This window comes from Aethalodelphis obliquidens, unplaced genomic scaffold, assembly GCF_003676395.1.
Source record: "Aethalodelphis obliquidens isolate GAN/ISIS:26980383/991018 unplaced genomic scaffold, ASM367639v1 scaffold22, whole genome shotgun sequence".
Lineage (NCBI taxonomy): Eukaryota > Metazoa > Chordata > Mammalia > Artiodactyla > Delphinidae > Aethalodelphis > Aethalodelphis obliquidens.
In genome coordinates, this window is record NW_020837966.1 from 219576 (window position 1) to 237606 (window position 18031).

Sequence of the window (18031 nt, forward strand, 5' to 3'; positions counted from 1 at the left end):
GCAAGGAAGGCTCAGCAGTGAGCTGTGCGCACGGTGATGCCCTATGAACACCCTCAGACTGACTATGGGCATAAGCAGGCTGCTCCCACACTGAGGCCTGCAGCGCTCCATCCTCAAGGACATGGTGAGTGCCTCCATGTGACGGATGGTGAAGGACAGTGAGCTTCTGACACTGGGGAGATGAGGAGAGCGGGCGCAGTCAGTGGCTGGTAAACTAAGGGTTCAAAGAGCAGGGCTCTCTGCTCAGTCCTCGGCACCCAGCCTGGGAAGGCACAGCTCCACCTGGCCCTCTCCAGAGGCAAACATCTAGCTCTGACAAATCTCCACTTGGATGCCCTAGTCTGCATCTCAAATTCAATGTGTCCAGTACCTGATGGTCCCCTGGACTGACTCTTCCCCAGCCTCCTCCAGCTTACCTGGTGAAAACTCTGTCCTTTCAGATGCTCAAGCCAAACCCCTGGGGTCTCCTGAGACCCCTTTCCCTTTCTCACACCCAGACCATCAGCAGGTCTCACCACCATCACGGCCATCACCCTGGTGCTCCTCTGTTCACACCTCTCCCCGGGGGCCCCCACTTCAAAGTCATGCTAATTTTTTTTTTTTTTTTTTTTTTGCAGTACGCGGGCCTCTCACTGTTGTGGCCTCTCCCGTTGCGGAGAACAGGCTCCGGATGCGCAGGCTCGGCGGCCACGGCTCATGCACGGGCCCAGCCGCTCCGCGGCATGTGGGATCTTCCTGGCCCAGGGCACGAACCCGCGTCCCCTGCATCGGCAGGCGGACTCTCAACCACTGCGCCACCAGGGAAGCCCCAAAGTCATGCTAATTTAATGGCCCAGGCTGTCCTGGTCCTAGCTGCCCTCTGCCCTCCTCTCCTCCCACTCTCCCCTTTTTCTCCTGCTCTAACCACTTCCCACCTCAGGGCCTTTGTGTTGGCCGTTCCTCTGCTTGGAACACTCTTCTCCCAGATACCCATGTGGCTCCCACTCTCCCCTCCTTCCAGGTTTTGCTCAAATGTTTTAGTGAGGCTCACTCTGACCTGCCTCCTCTAGTTAAACCCTCCCCCAAATTCATCCTGTCCCTTCTCCATGGCATCTGTCACCTTCCAACATAACATATCCTCTGTCTATATCACCTCCCCAGACTGTTGTCTGCCTGTCCCGTCAGTGCCTGGCACATGGCAGATGCTCATGAGTGTGGAGAGAATGAATGAATGGCAGGTTGTGGTGAGTGCCTGTGGAGGGAACAAATGTGCCCACAGTGGGGGAGGCACTGACTGGAAGAGGATGAACTGAGTGGGAGCCTCAGGTAGGACCAAATCCATGGGCTGTCCCACAGCCATGCGTCCCCCTCGCACTGACCTGCGGGCCACCCTTGCCCTGGCATTTGATTTGTTCTACGTTCACAATCATAAAATACAGGAAATATGATCCATTTTAGAGTCCTTTTTTTTTAAACTTTTATTTAATTTTATTTATTTATGTTTGGCTGCATTGGGTCTTTGTTGCTGTGTACGGGGCCTACTCTTCATTGCAGTGCATGGGCTTCTCATTGCGGTGGCTTCTCTTGTTGCGGAGCAGGGGCTCTAGGAGTGCAGGCTTCAGTAGTTGTGGCACGCGGACTCAGTAGTTGTGGCTTATGGGCCCTAGAGCGCAGGCTCAGTAGTTGTGGCGCACAGGCTTAGCTGCTCCGCAGCATGTGGGATCTTCCCAGACCAGGGATCGAACCCGTGTCCCCTGCATTGGCAGGCGGATTCTTAACCACTGTGCCATCAGGGAAGCCCTATGATCCCATTGTAAAGGTTAGAAAACTGAGGGACAAAATGACTCATGGTCACATATGGGGCTCCAGCTCCTCCCCTCCTCAACCCCCGTACCCTGGACCATGCTTTCTAGCAAGCAGCAGGCGGACGGCGCAGTGAGGCCACCAAAGCCCACGGCTCTGGGTCCCTCTAGACGGCCCCGTGATGTCCCCACCCTTCTCCATTTTAGAGTCATGGCCTCCTCCATACGCCACCGGTCTGGAAGCCACCTGTGAAATATATTTCCCCCAGCGCTGGCTCGGGAACCATGTAAATCACTCGGCTTAATGTCCTCTGGGATTGTTCCCCACCACCCCTCCCCAGCCACTCTGTGCCGGTGAATGTGGGGCTGCAGGGCATCAGGCAGGTGGGGCCCCAGTCATGGGCTGTGGGCAGCCCAAGGTACCCCAGGTGCTAGGAGGCACTGTGCAGGGGTGCAGCAGCCTCAGGGAGCACGTCAGCAGGAGAGGGATGGGGCCTGACTGGAGCTTCGGGAACTGGGGCTGGATCCATGTAGGCAAGCCTCTCCCCCACCCCACCCCTGCCCCTTATCCTTGTTCCCCTGTCAGCGGCTTACTCTCAGAGGAAGATGGGTCCTGATGCTCTCCCCGGGCCCCCACAGCCCTGACCAGGGGAGGCCCAAGGCCTTAGGAAGAGCTGGGGACCCTGAGAGGGCCTGTCAGAATTCAGTCTGGAGTAGGGGCTGTGTCTCATCACCACTTGGATGCTGCCTAGAGCACCAGTCATGTGTGGTTATTATTTATTTGGCCTCACTTCCATTTCTTCCTTGCTGACGATCTCTCCCATGGACTGTGAGCTCCCCGAGAGCAGCCCTGGCACACAGCTAAGGTTTGGAGAGGAGACTCAGGCGGGGCAGGGGCCGTCAGGAGGCGGGTCCTGAAACATGGGAGGGCCATGGAGCAATCAGCAGTGTGGATGAGGCAGAAGCAAGTGTCAACATAGAGGGGCAGTTGGGAAGGAGTAGGGCAGCCGGCTGAGGAAGCCTGGCGATCTCCCTGGAACAGGCTGCAGACTCTGGCCACTGGCCACATGTACAGGCATCTATGAACAGCTGCCCCCCAACAGGTACAATGGCCAGAATACTCCCCAGAACCAGTACACTGGTCCCCACCCCCTTTCTCTGGAAGCCTCAGTTCTCCTTGCTGGCAGAGCAGCGCAGGGGGAGGGGTCCTATGTTCACCTTCCTATCCTCTATGGCCTTGGCTTTCCACCTTGGCTCACCTGAGTGGCTCTGGAAATATCCTGATGCCCAGGCCCTGCCCCACAAAATTAAATAACACAGCCCATGGGGCCCTGGACCCCACCTTCATCTCTCTCCCCCGAGCAGCCCTTGGAGGCAGCCTCTTGGCTGGGGCATCCCTTGTAAGAGAGCCGCAGGAAGGTGTGTGGGGTGGCCTTTGTTCTGTCGCACCAGCAAAGCCAGGGCCGTGTGGGACCCTGTCCCAGAACATGTAAAAGCTGTTCCAGCTTTCAGAGACGTAACCAGCTTGGCCTGTACACACCTGTGCTGACTCTCTGTTCAGCAAACATTTTTTTAGCACTTGGTGTGCGCTAACCTAGAGCTCAAGCCAAGGACAGGTGGTCGTGACCCCTGCCCACCCTCCAGGCACACAGTCTGGAAGGGGAGGCAGCAGGTCTACTGCAACACAAGAATAGGAGTGACTTCAGGGGGCCTAGGAAGCCCCTGTCCCACATAGGGAAGTCAGGGGAGGCTTCAGGGAACAGTGACTCCCAGTCAAGCACTAAGGGACAGGCAGAGGTCAGCCAGACCATAGGCAGGGTCCTGCTTGGGACTGGCAGGGCCCTTTGCAGCCCACCCAACCTCTCCCCTGCTTACTCAACTCTCAGTTCATAATAGGTGCTTGTTAAGCCCCCATGGACGGAGATGGCTGCTGCCCCGGTGCTGCCGGTCCTGAGGGCAGAGATCCCCTCCTGTGCCCACCACCATGCCTATCAGAAGCAGCCCCCTTGGCCATGGTCTCCATAGCACCAGCTTACAGGGCAGGACAGAGATGGCAGCTATGCAGATGGGGTGACAGAGGAGCATCGTCATCAGCTGCAGAAGAATCCATCACTCTAGAGGGTCCTGGGTATGATGAAGACACTGAGGCTGGAGGAGGAGAGCAGGTGGCTTGCCCAGACTCCCACAGTAAGCTGGAGACGGGCCAGGGCTAGAGTGGAGTAGTAAGAAATTGAGACAAGAAGGGTAGAGGGACAGATGTGATGGAAGAATATAGGAGGGTTGGGTACCCTGAGGGTCCTGCGGTCAGGAGCCTCTCTGGAGGAGGTGAGCTGCAGAAGGGCTATGTACAGCAGTGGCTGAATGCTCAAACCCAAGCACTGGGGTGTGAATCCTGCCTTCACCACTCACCATCTGTGTGATTTCAGCATCACTTAGCCCTGCTGAACCTCAATTTTTCTTATCTGTGAAATGGGAATAAAAATGGACTGATCTCTTTGGACAGCATATGTGAAATATAGCACCCGAGGCTCAGATCACAGTGATTGATGATGTAGTTAAAATTACTTCCTTTACAAATGTTTCCTTGAATATGGACACTCTCCCTTTCCTTTCCCTCCCACCTTCTTCCTCTTGTCAGGCCTCTTGTCTGACCCTGAAGCACATCCTGCCTCCTCATTCTCCATCACTCCCCCTCTTCTCGCTAACAAAACCCAAGTCTGCAAGAATCTCTCCCACCTCCAGTCCCAAGGTGACCCCATCCTTAGCTCAAGGGTAAATCCTCATTAGCCTGAGCCAATCACAATGCACCTTCCTGATTGCCAGTGATTGGTTTAGAGTAGACATGTGACCCAGTGCTAGCCAATGAGGTGTGAGGGGAAATTGGCTAGGGGCTTCTGGGTGAGGTTTCCTAGCCTCCTTTTAAGAGGAACCCAGAGGACACATCTCCTCTTTTACTCCTAATGTCTGGTACATATGATGCCTGGAGCTGTGGCAGCCATCTTGTTGCCATGAAGGACGTCAGTCAAGGACAGCCAGCCACACCAAAAGTAAGGCCAGCCAGGCAGAGTGCAGGTGAAGGCTTGGTCCTCAATGACAGCCTATACGTACCCACCTCTGAGCTCCCTGCCAGAGGGCCTAACCATGATGAAAAAAATTAATGTGCTGGGATTTCCAAGGGGTGCACAGAAGCAGCCTCTTTTCCTTGCAGCCATTCCTTGGACTCAGTTTTTGAAGGATCAGTAGTCAGCTCAATGCCTACTCCTGGAAAGGCCTCTACGAACTGGGCACAGAGCTGGGGGAGAGGCACAGGGTGATAGGAGAGGCCCACAAGGGGTAGGGAGCCAGAGGAGGGCAATGATCTAGAGGGCTTCTTGGCCCAGTACTCAGGCTGAGCAGGCCAGCCTGGTATAGGGAAACAGCCAGAAGGTGGAGAGGTCAGAGCTCCTACCAGGACTTGCAAGTGGCTTGGCCTGGCTGGAGTCTAGTCACAGAGCTAGTGGCCAGAGACCAGAGTCAGCCCAGGAGGGCCGTCAAATGCCAGGTGAGAAGTGGGGCTCTGCCCATGGCAGGCTTCTGGGGTGCAAGGTCATAGCTTGCCCTCAATGAGAGATACTGCAGCATGCCTGGCAGGTCCGGGAAAGGAAGGGAAGACGCCTAGGTTCTCACCATGCCCACCTTAGCCTCAGCTCACAGGGAGAAAGGAGAAACGTCCGTCTGTGAGAACCCTCAGTGCAGAGGCCTGTTCTGCCAGCTCATTTCTCTTTTCTAATAAATGAAGTTGTGGGGGCAGGGCTGAGGTGGGTTGTTTTGTTGTTTGTTTGTTGGAACCGGCAGCAGCACCAGGCCTGACCTTTAAGGCTTCAAATGTAGCATTTCAGGCAGCGCCAGAGGGAGGAGAACATAGGCTGAGCAGAGAAGTTATCAAGGCTAAAATGCCACGTCAGCCATGTCAGGCTGGAAACTCGCAGCAGAGCAGGGGCCTCTACCCATCTGAGGAACATTCCAACCCATTCGTGTCCACCCGGCGACAAAAATGTCCTTTCCATGGGTACCCTGAAAGCCTCACTGACTCTAAAACGGCAAAGGGCACCAAGGTCTGCCCCAAAGAAACACCAGAAGCTGGGGGCCCACACCACAGGCACCTTGCTCTGCAGGGTTTGCCAAAGGAGGCCTCAAATCACTCCCGCATCTCATGGCAAAAATGTTTTTATTTAAGATAATCAGTTGTACATCATAGTGCAAAGACGGCTGATCGGGGAGCATCCTTTGAGCAGCCTGTACTGAGCCCTGGGTGGGGGACTGGGCCCTGCCCGCAGAATGTATGTAGCCAGCAGAAATGTGGGGCCTGAAGGCTCCTTCCCGCCACTCAGACATCAATTTCCCTGTCTGTACAACGGAGGTATCTAGGTCCCCAGGGGCTTCTGTGGCTGGGATATTCCTTCCCAAATCAGGGACCCAGGCAAGGCCCATTATTGCCCAAGGAGATGGTCGCACTCGGGCTCCCTGCCCCCATAGGGACTCTCACAAGCCCTGTAGGTGCCCAAGCCCTTTGCAGAAGTCCCCTCCCGAGATACCTAGGATGCTGGGCCATCCTAACACTGACAACACACAGGCCCTGAGAATGCCGGGAAAGCTCTCAGACATCAGAACCCATCAGCTCAGGGCCCACAGAGCCAAGGGCCAGCACCCAGCACAGGGCACTCAGACAGCCTTGTTTATGAAGACCCAGTAGGCAAAAATTCATCCTTGAAAGGAAGAGCTTTGCTGGAGGCATCCCAAATAGAGGAACATGAGGGCATCATCAAGCTGAAGCTTTTATACCCAAATTATGCCTGCAGCTGACTGTACAAATGTCTTGCTAGGAGCAAGAACCCCAAACCTACAGCAGATGCTTCAAGGGATGCCAGTCTCCCACCCTTGAGTGTGCAAGTGAGAAGCACACACTCCAAGAGAGAAAAACTGCCAGGCCAAGGTCACACAGCAAGGGTTTCCAGATTCCACATCGGAAGGGCTGTTAGCAAAGATGCTTTGTTTCACAAAGGACTCACCAAGCTTCGCAGAGTCCCAAGTCCTCTGGCATATCTAAATACCATTCTATTTGCAAAAATTTGAATTACAAGGATGCAGCCTCTGTGTGTTTCCCTTGCAGACAGTCATCGAGCCAGTTGGTAGATGATCAAACTTCCCAGCTCAGCCTTAACTCAGGCTGTTCTTGACATAAAAGTTTGTGAAACACTGGTCCTAACAAACAGGTGGCTTTATTTCCCACTGCCAACATTTGCCCAGCTGAGCCCTGGCATTAACTTCAAAGGGGGGCTCAGAAGGTGAGCACTGGGAGCACATTCTGGGTGCAGAGATAAACCGTACATATGCCCACACATACATATGCACACCCACGCACAAGCACACACCCACATTCGCATTCATAGGCACACACACATGCACATACCAACACCTGTGTATACACATGCGCAGGCATGTACACACAACCTGCACATATACATGAAGCACACTCACACACACAGGCACACACATTTACATGCACTCACATAAGCACATCTTCATATACAAATGGACACTCACAAGTGTGCACACAACGTGAACATATCCAACACATGTGCACAAACACATATAAGAGCACAGACATATAGACACTTCCACACACAAGCTTACATGTGCACACAGGCCAAGGCAAGGACCAAGCACAGGAGGAAGGACCCAGAAACCACAATGGAGTCTCAGGATCCTGTAGGGCCTGGCTGGGTGGCAGGCGCTATGGGCAATGGGACAGGTGCCTGGCACTCAGAGTACGGGCCCAGCTGGACTGAGAACCCTCATAGATCCAGTCAGAATCCACACGCCCTTGTCATTCATCCCTCATGACCTTTCACACCCCAACCCAGCGAGGCAGTGTGATCAAGGGAACCCTGTTTTACAGATGAGGCCCCAAGACCCAGAGAGGCTGAGGAAGTTCCCAAGGTCACACAGCTGGTGAGAGGTGTGGCAGAGTCTCAGTGTGTGTCAACAGGGGACTCATTCAGAAAGGTTTGTCCAGCAGGGAAGGAAGGCACCAAGGCGGGAACAAGGGGCCCAGGGTCTAAGGGAAGCGGGAAAGAGGGGCAGAGGGGGTGACTTCTCCCCCTTTTTACCCACTCCTTTCCCCTTTGTTTAATGAGTCACTTCCAAGGTAGGGAGAGATGCTTAATAATCAGCAGGAAAGACTTCCCGTGCCCCTCCCTCTCTGCTAAACAATTAGGCTGATCAGAGCTCAAAGTGGGTCACTCTGAGAAGCAGCTTTGAGACACCCAAGGTGTGTCCAGAGGCCAGTATGGGAGGTGCAGGCTCCTCACACTGGGGGAGATGGGGCTCAGCTGGGCTAGGGTCAGGTCTCACCTCACAGCTAGAGCAAAGTGTGGAGAGGAGCAGGAAGATCTTGGACCTGTCTTCTTAGGCGACTGCAATGTCAGAGTCACAAGGTAATGGAAGAGAGGAAACTGAGGCCCAGAGAGTAGAGGAGACTGTCCAAGGTCACCACCATGCAAGCTATCAGCTGAAAGGACTGGGTTGGGACTGCCTTTGACAGAGGCCCTCCAGAGCCAGGCCAACCCAAGGTGGGGACGCTCAGGTCTCCCATGTGAAGATTTCCCACCATGTAATCCCAGCTAGACAGGGTTTTCTGCTCTGTAAGGCCAGATCCCTCACAGGCTCAGTCATCAGAACCAGCAGTGGCCAGGGGTCCAGCAGGCTGGACTAGCCCCAGAAGGAGGGGGCCCAGGTGAGGTGGGAGGGGAACTAGGTGGTCCATGAGCAGGACCAGGGCCAGGGACACCAAACCAACGGCCTGAGTCCCACAGTGGCAGGGCAGGGCTTGGCTGAGTGCTGCCCCAGCTCCTGCCTATGTGGACCTAAGTGACAGCATCCCTGAGTCCCTTGCAAGCCCCACATGGGCATATCAATCCGCATGGTCACTTGCACCGCCAACTCCCCCGCAACTCTTAGCCACAGGCAGCTCAGAAGGCTCTTCAGGTTATACAGGACAAGAGAGGAAGTGAAAGAAAAAAAAGCAGAAACCACACATACACCTCTCTCTGGGAATACGAATATTGATTCTGTAGCTCCTTGTTTAGACAGTAGGCACCAGGAAAAAAACAACAACCTGACACTAAGAGAAGCTCCCCAGTTGGCTGAAGGGATGCAGCCAGGGGTGGGAAAGCCCCCTACACTTGCCTTTAGAGCACCCTAGGCCTTGGTCTCCCTCCCCAGGCCTGAGGCCCTGAGCCCTCACGTAAGGACAGAAGTCACTTGTTCCCGAGGCAGATATTGAATCTGGAAGCCAGCGAGGTTGGAACTGGGTGGGGGGAGGAAAAGAGACCACGCCCCACACAGAGACAGCACCACCCTCCAAGGCAGGGCACACGCCACATGCCGGCCTGCTTTGACTCCCAAACACCCAGCTGCCCCCGTATAGTTTCCTAGCAAATAGAACCCTGGTTCCCCAGCCCCCCAGACCGCTCTTGTCCACACAACATGAAAACCCCAGCACCTATAAGGTCCAAGCCCTCTGAAATCCCCTCGGGCTTGAAAAACCTGCCACGGGACTAGAGCACCCGGCCTCAGGTTTCCTGAACAGCCTCCACCCCCACGCCCCTGGCCTCTCTCTCTGGAATCCTACTGGAATCTGGAGGGAGAGATGGCATCTCAGAGTCTCAAGATGAAGTCCCTCTTGCCCACCCCTGCACGGCAGGCATGCCCGGCACATGACTCGAAGCCTCTGAAAGGGGGAAAACCTGGACTGGGGGGCTCCATGATCGCCTGTGTACACGTGGGAGGGGGGTGGAGGTAGGCACAGGGCCTATGAGCACTGGGCTGGCAGGGTGGCCATGGGCCAAGAAAGGCCTCCTCAGGGTTGCCTGAGACCCAGAAGAAGGCAAAGGGACAGAGCAGGAAAGGTTACAGTTGGGAGCCTAGGCGTCCCTCACATGTCTTAAGCCTCTTCATTTTCTTCCAAACACCCAGGCTTTGAGTTCCTACCCCAACTTCTTGGTCCCCTACCCAGATGTGCCCAGCCCCCTGGCAGGACAGCTAAGTGTCTGACAGATTAGTCCTCTCCCTGCCCTGCCCCTGGTAGCTGTGGGGCTTTGGGCAGGTCCCTTCATCTTTCTGAGTCTCAGTCTCCCCATCTATGGGATGGGCATGACCATGGGGTCTGAGGGCGTAATGTGGACAAGGGGCCTGGCCTGAGCTCAGTGAGGGGAGGTCACCATTAGCCTGGTGACATCCCCCACCATAGTCAAGCAGGGCTTCAGGGAATTGGGGAGGGAGGTGGCCCAGTGCTCGTCCTCACGGAGCCGATATCCCTGCGGGTGGGTACAGCCTGAGCTAGTGGCACAACCCAGAGGCCTCTGGAAGGTGTGGGTATGAGACCCTGAAGGAAGGATCTAAACCCCTGAGAAAAGCACGCAGTGATGAGGGGACAGCGTAAGCAAAGCAGAGGGATAGGAAGGCGCTCAGTCCATGGGAGGAATGTGAAGAGATTGGTGGATGGGGGCCCATCAGGCTGTAGCATCAGGGGTTGTTAATGTTATCGATAGCTGCCATGACTCCCACCCATGGAACCCTCCCTGCTCACCTGAGGTGACACCCTCTCCCACTAATTCTCACCACCAGCCTCTTAAGCAGATTCTATTATCTTATTTGGGGAAACAGAGGCAAGGTCATCCCAATGGGGAGGGTCAGCTCTGGAGACCAAAGCTTGAGCCTGCAGGGCCCACACCTGACACCCACCATGTCCCCAAACTGCCTCCTCCCAGGAGCTGGCAGGGACAACCTGCAAACAGGCATAGGGGAGAAGGAGGCACTGAGGGCAGAAGTGCTCACTCCACTTGTGAGTCAGTCTCTCCCCGGAGACACCAGTGTGACAAAGAATCTGGAGGGAGACTCACCCGCACACTATGAGGGGGCTCGTCTTAAAACAGGCTACTCCCTTCTCAGGGGCTAGCTTGACATAGTTGGCCCAGTAAAGGTGGGTCCTGCAGGGGGAAAGCAGACAAGGGTCCGCCAGCCCCCATCCTCAACGCTAGGAGAGATGTGAGCCAGTTGTAGCAGCAGCCGGCCGTAAAGCCTCAGCCTCCTCCTCCTTCCTGCAAAAGCTGTTGGCAGGTTGTTGGGGAAATGGGGGACCCAGATGCGTGATGTTGCCTCCCTCTAACACGGAGAGCTACAGGGAGGTGAAGACGTGGGCTTGGAGGCCCAGACAGACACACGTCACCCACCATTAACCATAGCTATAGTGACGCATGCCCTGTCGTGGACACTCAGGAAAAGGCGCACGTACTCTGGCTGTCATTAATCTGCTGGGGGCCCAGACCCCTCGGGCTCCTTTCTGCTCCCCACCCACCCACCTACCCACTCCCAGAGGAAGGGAGGTACTGGCCAGCACCATCACTGGGGAAGAGTGGGGCTAAGAGGGTGCAGCTACCCAGGCACCTCAGCAGGACCCCACAGAGGGGACAGAGAAACCCAGGAATGCTGGAGAACAGGGGACAGAGGTGCAATAAAGATGACAGAAGAGGTGGGCAGGGCAGAGTGGACACAGAGAGATGAGACGGATGGGCAAGGAAGTGGGGGGAGGGGGATGGGAGAAGAGATGAGAGACCAAAGAAGGGGGCAGGGAGGGGGAAGGCAACTGACAGAATTGGAAAAGGCGGCTGACAGAAAAGGAAAAGGCACAAGGAGAGGCAAAGCAGTGAGGGCTGCCCCTCAGCCAGCAGCAAACAGGAAACAGGAGGAAGCAGGTAAAACGGAGAGTGTGTGCTCTGACTCCGTCTCCCCCTACCTCACCCCAGACACATGAGTGCACATATGCACACGCATGCGCCTGTGCACACGTGGCCTTCCCTTGTTTGAAAACCTGATCCAGGTCCAGGTGGGGTGAGAGGGCACAGCCCCCAAACCAAAGGTCTGTCCTCCCTCCAGCAGTAACTCCTCTGCCCTCCTCCACACCTGGAGGAGGTGGCAAAGGGTCTGCTTTGCCTGGTGGGCAGACAGCCATGTTGCCAAAGCGATTACAGAAATAACGGCCACCGGACCCTAAACCCACACTTGCTTAAAACCCAGCAGCTTGCAAAGCTGGGCCCTGTCGCACTGCCAGACACTAAGGAGGAAATGACTTTCCCATCAAGGGCCCTCTCCACTAAGGGGTCGTCACCCTAGTGCCGTGAAGCTGAGGGTCCCACTGCCCACCTCAGAAAGCCACCTGTACCTGTATCAAAGTCCCTTCCTAGCCTGGCCATGCTAACCCAGGAGAGTTCAGGGAGGCCACTGGCCCCGAACAGCCCCAGGGCAGCAGCCTCAGCCTTTCAGGTCAGCTCAACAGAAGTCCCAACTCCAACTAAGCATGGTCATGCAGGGGAACGTGGGGGAGGGACCCCCACTCAATTCCTCCCCCTTCCTGCCTCCAAGGATCAATGGGCGTTTGCATCCGCGGGACCAGGGCAGCTGAAGGGCGCTGGCTGTCGCCGCCAGCCCTGCGTGTTGTCGCACCGTTAGTCACCTCCCCCTGGACCCTCGGAGCTGTACAGCCCCCACCCCACCCCCACTCTCATTCTCTAATTATGGTTTTCAAGATGTGTCCCAAACCCTGAAATTAGTTCCAACTATACCGACAAGAGAAGAGCGTCCAGCTGAAAATGTGCCACTGCCATCACACCCGCCTCCCCATCTTCTGGCTGGGGACAGAGGGACAGGTGTCCTCTCTGGTCAGGGTATCACAAATGTAACATGCAGGCTCGGCAGCCATCTGACCCACCGCAGGTTACAAGGAGAGGGAGCAAGGTGGGAAGAGGTGAAAAGAGACGTCTACTTAAACCTTCACTCAAGGAGCTACGAAACGGCAAGAGGAAAAAATAACTGTGTCTTGACTTTGAGGAAAAAAGAACAACAAAAAAATAATGCTTTTGCTCTTTTTAAACACTGTGGCTTAAGTCCATTTTCATCACAGCAAATGAAAGACAATAATGCACCCACAAGCCTTGAACTTCCACAGGATTCTCTTCCCCCTGGGCACACCCCACATACACACACGAAAAATCCAGACAGCTGACAGAGGACACGTCCGTGTAGCACCTGTAATTTGCCTACTGATCACCCGCCTGAGCACAGCCAGGCTGTTTGAGGAGAGAGATGACAAGACGGAGAGAGACTCAGGCAGTGCCTTTCCTGAGTTTGATTTTTCCTCATCTGGGAGAACCTACAAGCTGGAGTAGGCAGAACCAGGGGCCCCTACCCTTGGGCAGAACTGGTCTAATGACGCAGAGCCAGCCTTTCCCTTTCCATGAGGACAGACCCTTCCTCTTGGCCACTAGCAGCCCGGCTACTCATTTCCCAAAACCCCTGTGTGGTCACTGGTGCAGGAGTCCAGGGACAGGTGGCTCCTCAGAGCGAGAGACAAATAACAGACAGCAAGGTGGTCACCGTGCCCCAAAGCCACAGGGGTGTCTGGGCACTGACATAAGGCTGGGTCATGGTGCCCATAGAAACAGCTGCTGTCCTAAAGGCCACAAGCACTGAATACCCATTTGCAGCCCCAGATGCATCTGGCCAAGCTCACCCAGAGGAGGAAGCCCGAGTTTCCAGGCTCCTGGGGAGGGAGAGAAGGCTCAGAAGGACCACGGAGAACCAGCAGAAGCTGGCAGGGCCAAGAGATGCTATTACCCTGTTGGCAGGGGCAGGTGGGGGTCCTCCCTGCCATTCACCTTCTGCCTCCACCCCGGCACCTTCATCTCCCAATTGGGCTCTCCAGGGGACCCTTCCCCCAGGTTTAGTGGCGGGGGCAAGAACAGGGGACACTGACCTCTTCTGTGGCACTGGCCAAACAGTAAGGTGCTCGCATCCTCTGCTTCCAGCCCTCCCCCTCGAAGGAAAAGGCCAATGAAAACAAGTGTGGAGGTGCCCCCCACCTCTGGATCTAAAGCGCCAGGTTCCTACCCGGGAGGAGACAGGAGGCAGACGCTGGGCTCTGACTCCGCCGGGCAGAGGTCGTTGGCCGCCCCCTCACCCAACCCCAGTTTTCCCTCTCAACCCGACAGCGGCAAGGAAATCAGCTGGCAAGCTCGGACCCCCCAGAGATCTCGCTCTGTGCGGTTTGGGGGATGGGATGGAGAAGGGGCACCGCGGGGAAGTTTCGCGACGCAGCCAGAAGCGCCGGGACCCCGGCTGCCCGCCCTCTGGGCTTGGGGCCGCCGCCCCCGGTCGCGGCGGGCGGCGGGACCCAGCGCCCCGGCCCGGGCGCGGGCTGGGGGACGGAGGGGGGCTCTGGGCTCGGCCGGGGTCCCGCGGCCGGCCGAGGCCACTTACGTGTGCTGCTGAGGAAAGCTGTAGGCAGAGGCGCCGGGGGCGGCGAGCAGCGGGAGCAGCAGCAGCGGCGGCAGTAGCAGCGACAGCGGGCGCGGGGGCCGAGCCGCCGGCCGCCGGGCGCTGAGGCCGGGCCGCGAGCCGCGGCCGGGCCAGCTGAGCGCGGTCCGCGCCGGGCCGGGCAGAGAGGCGCCGCAGGTCCGAGCCGGCACCGCCATGTTTCCATTCAAGATGCGGCGCCGCGGGGAGGGGTGGGGGCGGCGGCGGCGGGTTGGGGGGGCGCGGGCGGCAGGCGGCAATCGCCTCTCCTCCTCCTCCGCCTTCTTCGCGCGGGGCCTCCGGGGCTGCCCGAGCCGCAGCACCTCTGCGGGCTTCGTGCTCGATCTCTCCGCCGCGCTAGCTCGAAGCGCTCTGAGCGCCGGGTCCCGGACTAGCGCTCAAATAGCGGCCGCCGCCAACCTGCCGGCGCCGCCCTCCCCGCTCCCTCCCTCCCTCCTCCCCAATTCCCCGGCCGGTCCGCCCCCGCGCGCCCCCGTCGCGGCCACGCGCCTACCGCGGCCTGCGCGCCCCTCGCGCCTCCCTGAGCCGGCCCTGCTGGCCCGCGTGGCCGAACCGAGCCGGGGCACGCGCGTCTTGAGCCCCAGCCAAGTCCGAATTTCCAATGTGCGCCCTGCCCCACGCCTCAGACTGCGAAGAGTCCCCGGCAGGCGCATAATGACCCTGCTGGGGGCTCGACCTTCAACAGGCTTAAGGCCTGGAGTCACAGGTTTAATGGTAGAATGGCAGGCTTCAGCAGAGACCACTGTAGAGGGCAACGGAGCTGAACTCATACCACCAGGGGCTCCAGCTACCTTCAAGAGCCCTCTCTGGGGGAACTTGGGTCCCAAGGCTCTGACAGAAAGAAAAAGCCTGGGTGGGAACAGGTCTAGTTGCACAGTTGTGAGGGGCTGGGAATGGATGCAGCGCTCCGCAACCACTCATTTCACTTCCCTGGGCTAAGCGGGCACTGTGTGCAGACGAGCCCCAGCCCCCGAGGCTTGCACAGCCTCTATTTAAACTCCTCCAGTGCCAGTAAGCTCACCCCTGCACAATCCAATCCCTTCTGTCCTGGAGGCTCCTGGCTCTCCCTTGCTGCCGGGAGAAGGCTGGGCTGGTGTCAGTTCTGACTCTGCGGCTTGTGGGCCTCTCAGAGTCTCACTCTCCTCCCTTGTGAATGCTTGTGTGGGTGCCCACCCCCATTTCCAGGATAAAGTGAGAATGGAAGTGAGTTGCTTGGTAAATTGAAACACTCATGGTTGGGGGAGAGTATCCCTGAGATTCCGCTGAAGTTGCCCTGGGGCCCTGCTCTGCGCCTGGCACAGATAAGATGGGAGAATGCTTCCTACCAGCCTGGAACAGAGCAAGACCCTCTAAGCAGTAACTGCCCACAGATTCGGTGCCTAATATGAGTGAGGGCCAGTAACCACCTGAGCAAGAGCTCCCCACATTATGATATCTGGGTGAGTCTCCCATCACCTACTTACAAGGCAGCCTAAAGAGGATTTGCAGTGGAGGGGGAAGAGTGGTAACCCCTGGACTGAGGAGGGCAGAGCTACCCCTCTCACCCAGACAGCGGCAAGGGAATAGGGCTCAGGACAACCTTTACTTGCTCCTTATTCCTGCCTGGGCAGTCCTACCCCTGCCTACCCTCACGAGGCAGGGAGACAGCTTTGGAGTATCCTCCTTCTCTGACCTGAGTGAGTCTTCAGAGGCCAGACTGAGGCTTGCCATAGGTCCCAAACATATTGTTAAATGAAGGCAGTGCCCTGGGCCCCAAACCCCTGATAGGCCTTGGGGGCTGGTGAACAGGAGGGGCATAGTGGACTCTGGAAGGCCAAGCCAGGCCAGTTCTGTGGAGGACAAGGCAGATGCCTGATTGTGCAGATGTCCCCACCCCCACTTCTGGGCAGGGCAGTCCTTCCACCTGGACAGAATGATGGGGGCAGGGTGCGTCACAGAAGAGTCAACAAGCTTGAGCTAACCTAACCAGCCCCCTCCTAGCCCCTCCTACTGACAGTTGTCTCTAGCACCTCTATCTCCCCCATGCCTAGGGAAGGGCTGGCCCATGGTATCCTCACCCATCTGTTTGCTGGATAAATGCCTGTGCTTATGGCCCCAGGGAACCAGCACAAAGGGCATCACCCCTCCTGGGTGCCCTCTGGGGTTAGGTGGGCACCTTCTCAAGGCCAGCTCTGCAGGGGCTGAGTGAGAAATGTCAGGGGCAGCCTCCCTGCCCTTTGACACCAGGATGGCAGCACTATCCCCAAAGAGTGCCCAGGTCATCAGGTACCTGTACCCAGGCTGGGTGCAGCAAGTGGGCATTGGTAGTTGGGCATCTCAGTTCCAGCCTCCACAGATGTGCACCTAATTGAGGCTGCTGGTGCCGAGGGAAAGGCGGGAGATTTTGGTTGACAGGCCGTTAAAGGAAGACAAATAAGGAGGGGAGGTAATTAAGAGTAAACAGGTAGTAAGAGTCTACACACTCCAACTTCAGAGGCTCACAACATCCTCGGTCTCCTGGCTCCTGGCTCCAGCCACAGGTTAAAATCATGGGAAGAAAAATCAAGACTTCCTAGCGAATAGGGGGACTTCCTGGACAGGAATATTGACAGGTTTGGCAGCTACCCATCTGGCCAGATGTGCCTGTGCTAGAAGATGTAAGGCAGCAGGGGCAAGTAAAGGTGCAGCCAGCAGAGAGAGGCAGGGGGCCTGGCAGGTGCCAGTTCTGCATGTGGGCTGAGGGGAAGTCAGCTAAGCAAGCCAGAAGAGACCGAGAGGTCTTTATGGAAAACCTACTATGTGCCAAGCAAGTCCCGAGGGACGAGGAAGCCTATCAGGAATGTCCAGGACACCTGGGGCAGCAAGATCCCCACTTCAACCTGCCCACCTTCAGCCTCCCTGCCATCACCCTTTTGCTCCTCTATAAGCCAGTGGGTTGGAGAGCTCCTGGCTTTCTTAGAGTTTTACCCCTGCAGTTCCTTCTGCCTGGAACACACTCTCTCATCTCTACCACTTGAACCCAGAATGTTTATGAACCCATAAATACCACTTATGCCAGGAAGCCTTCCTGGACCTCCCCTCAACTAGATAGGCTTCCCCACTCCAGTCCCTACTCTCCTGCCCCCTCCCCCCTGCCACACACACATGCAGCAGCCTCTGCCTTGGGTTCAGAAAAACACCTGCACCCAAGCTGGGACCCCAAGTCTCCCTTGTCCCTGTCACCACCTCAGGGCCCCACACAGAGCCTGGCCATTGGGAGGGCACAGGAAGTGTTGACATAAGGACTTTTGAGTGGCATCTCCAGGAGCCTGGGGCTATGCCCAGGAAGAGTAGTCTGGCCTGGGCATAAGGAGTGATAGCTTTGGCCTCAGATATCACAGGTTATATCAGCAAATCACTTTGCCTCTCTGAGCCTTTGTTTCTTCGTCCATATAATGGGAGATACGGTACCTGCAGGGATGGTCTGAAGACCCAAAGCATGTAACACGCTAAGGGCAGGACTTGGTACTCTACAAGGCCTTAATGAAGGGAGACCACAGAGAGACTCAGGCATCCCCGGGAAGGGGTTATGGTGAGCAAAGAGACTCAGGCTCCAGACTGAGGTCGAGACTCTGTCCTCTGTGCCCCCTCCCAGGCACCGGGGCCCTCAGAGTCCTCAGAACTCCCCTTGGGAGGACTCTGACCTGAACATCTTCCCCAGGGGAGTGAGAGGCCCCTCAGTGCCACCCTTGTGTTCTATACACAGTGATGTGTATGGCACAGAGACCCAGATGCTTGGTTTGTCCCCTCCCCTGAGGCCTTCATTCTACCGTGGCAAGAGAAAACGAGGACAAATAAAAAGGAGAAATTCTCCCCTCAGA

The 18031-nt window shown here is 56.7% G+C and overlaps 1 protein-coding gene across 6 annotated transcripts in view; it reads right to left on the reverse strand.

The window, feature by feature from the left end:
* CACNA2D2 (calcium voltage-gated channel auxiliary subunit alpha2delta 2) overlaps positions 1-14535 on the reverse strand; it is a 141788-nt gene extending 127253 nt beyond the window's left edge. For 5 of the 6 annotated variants that reach the window (XM_027120884.1, XM_027120886.1, XM_027120885.1 and 2 more), the window contains exon 1: positions 14136-14350. In XM_027120884.1, the coding sequence (XP_026976685.1) occupies positions 14136-14350 (215 nt within the window). Of the gene's footprint in view, positions 1-14135 lie in introns of all 6 variants that reach the window. The other variant, XM_027120887.1, reaches the window with a different exon arrangement.
* Positions 14536-18031: the final 3496 nt, after the last annotated feature.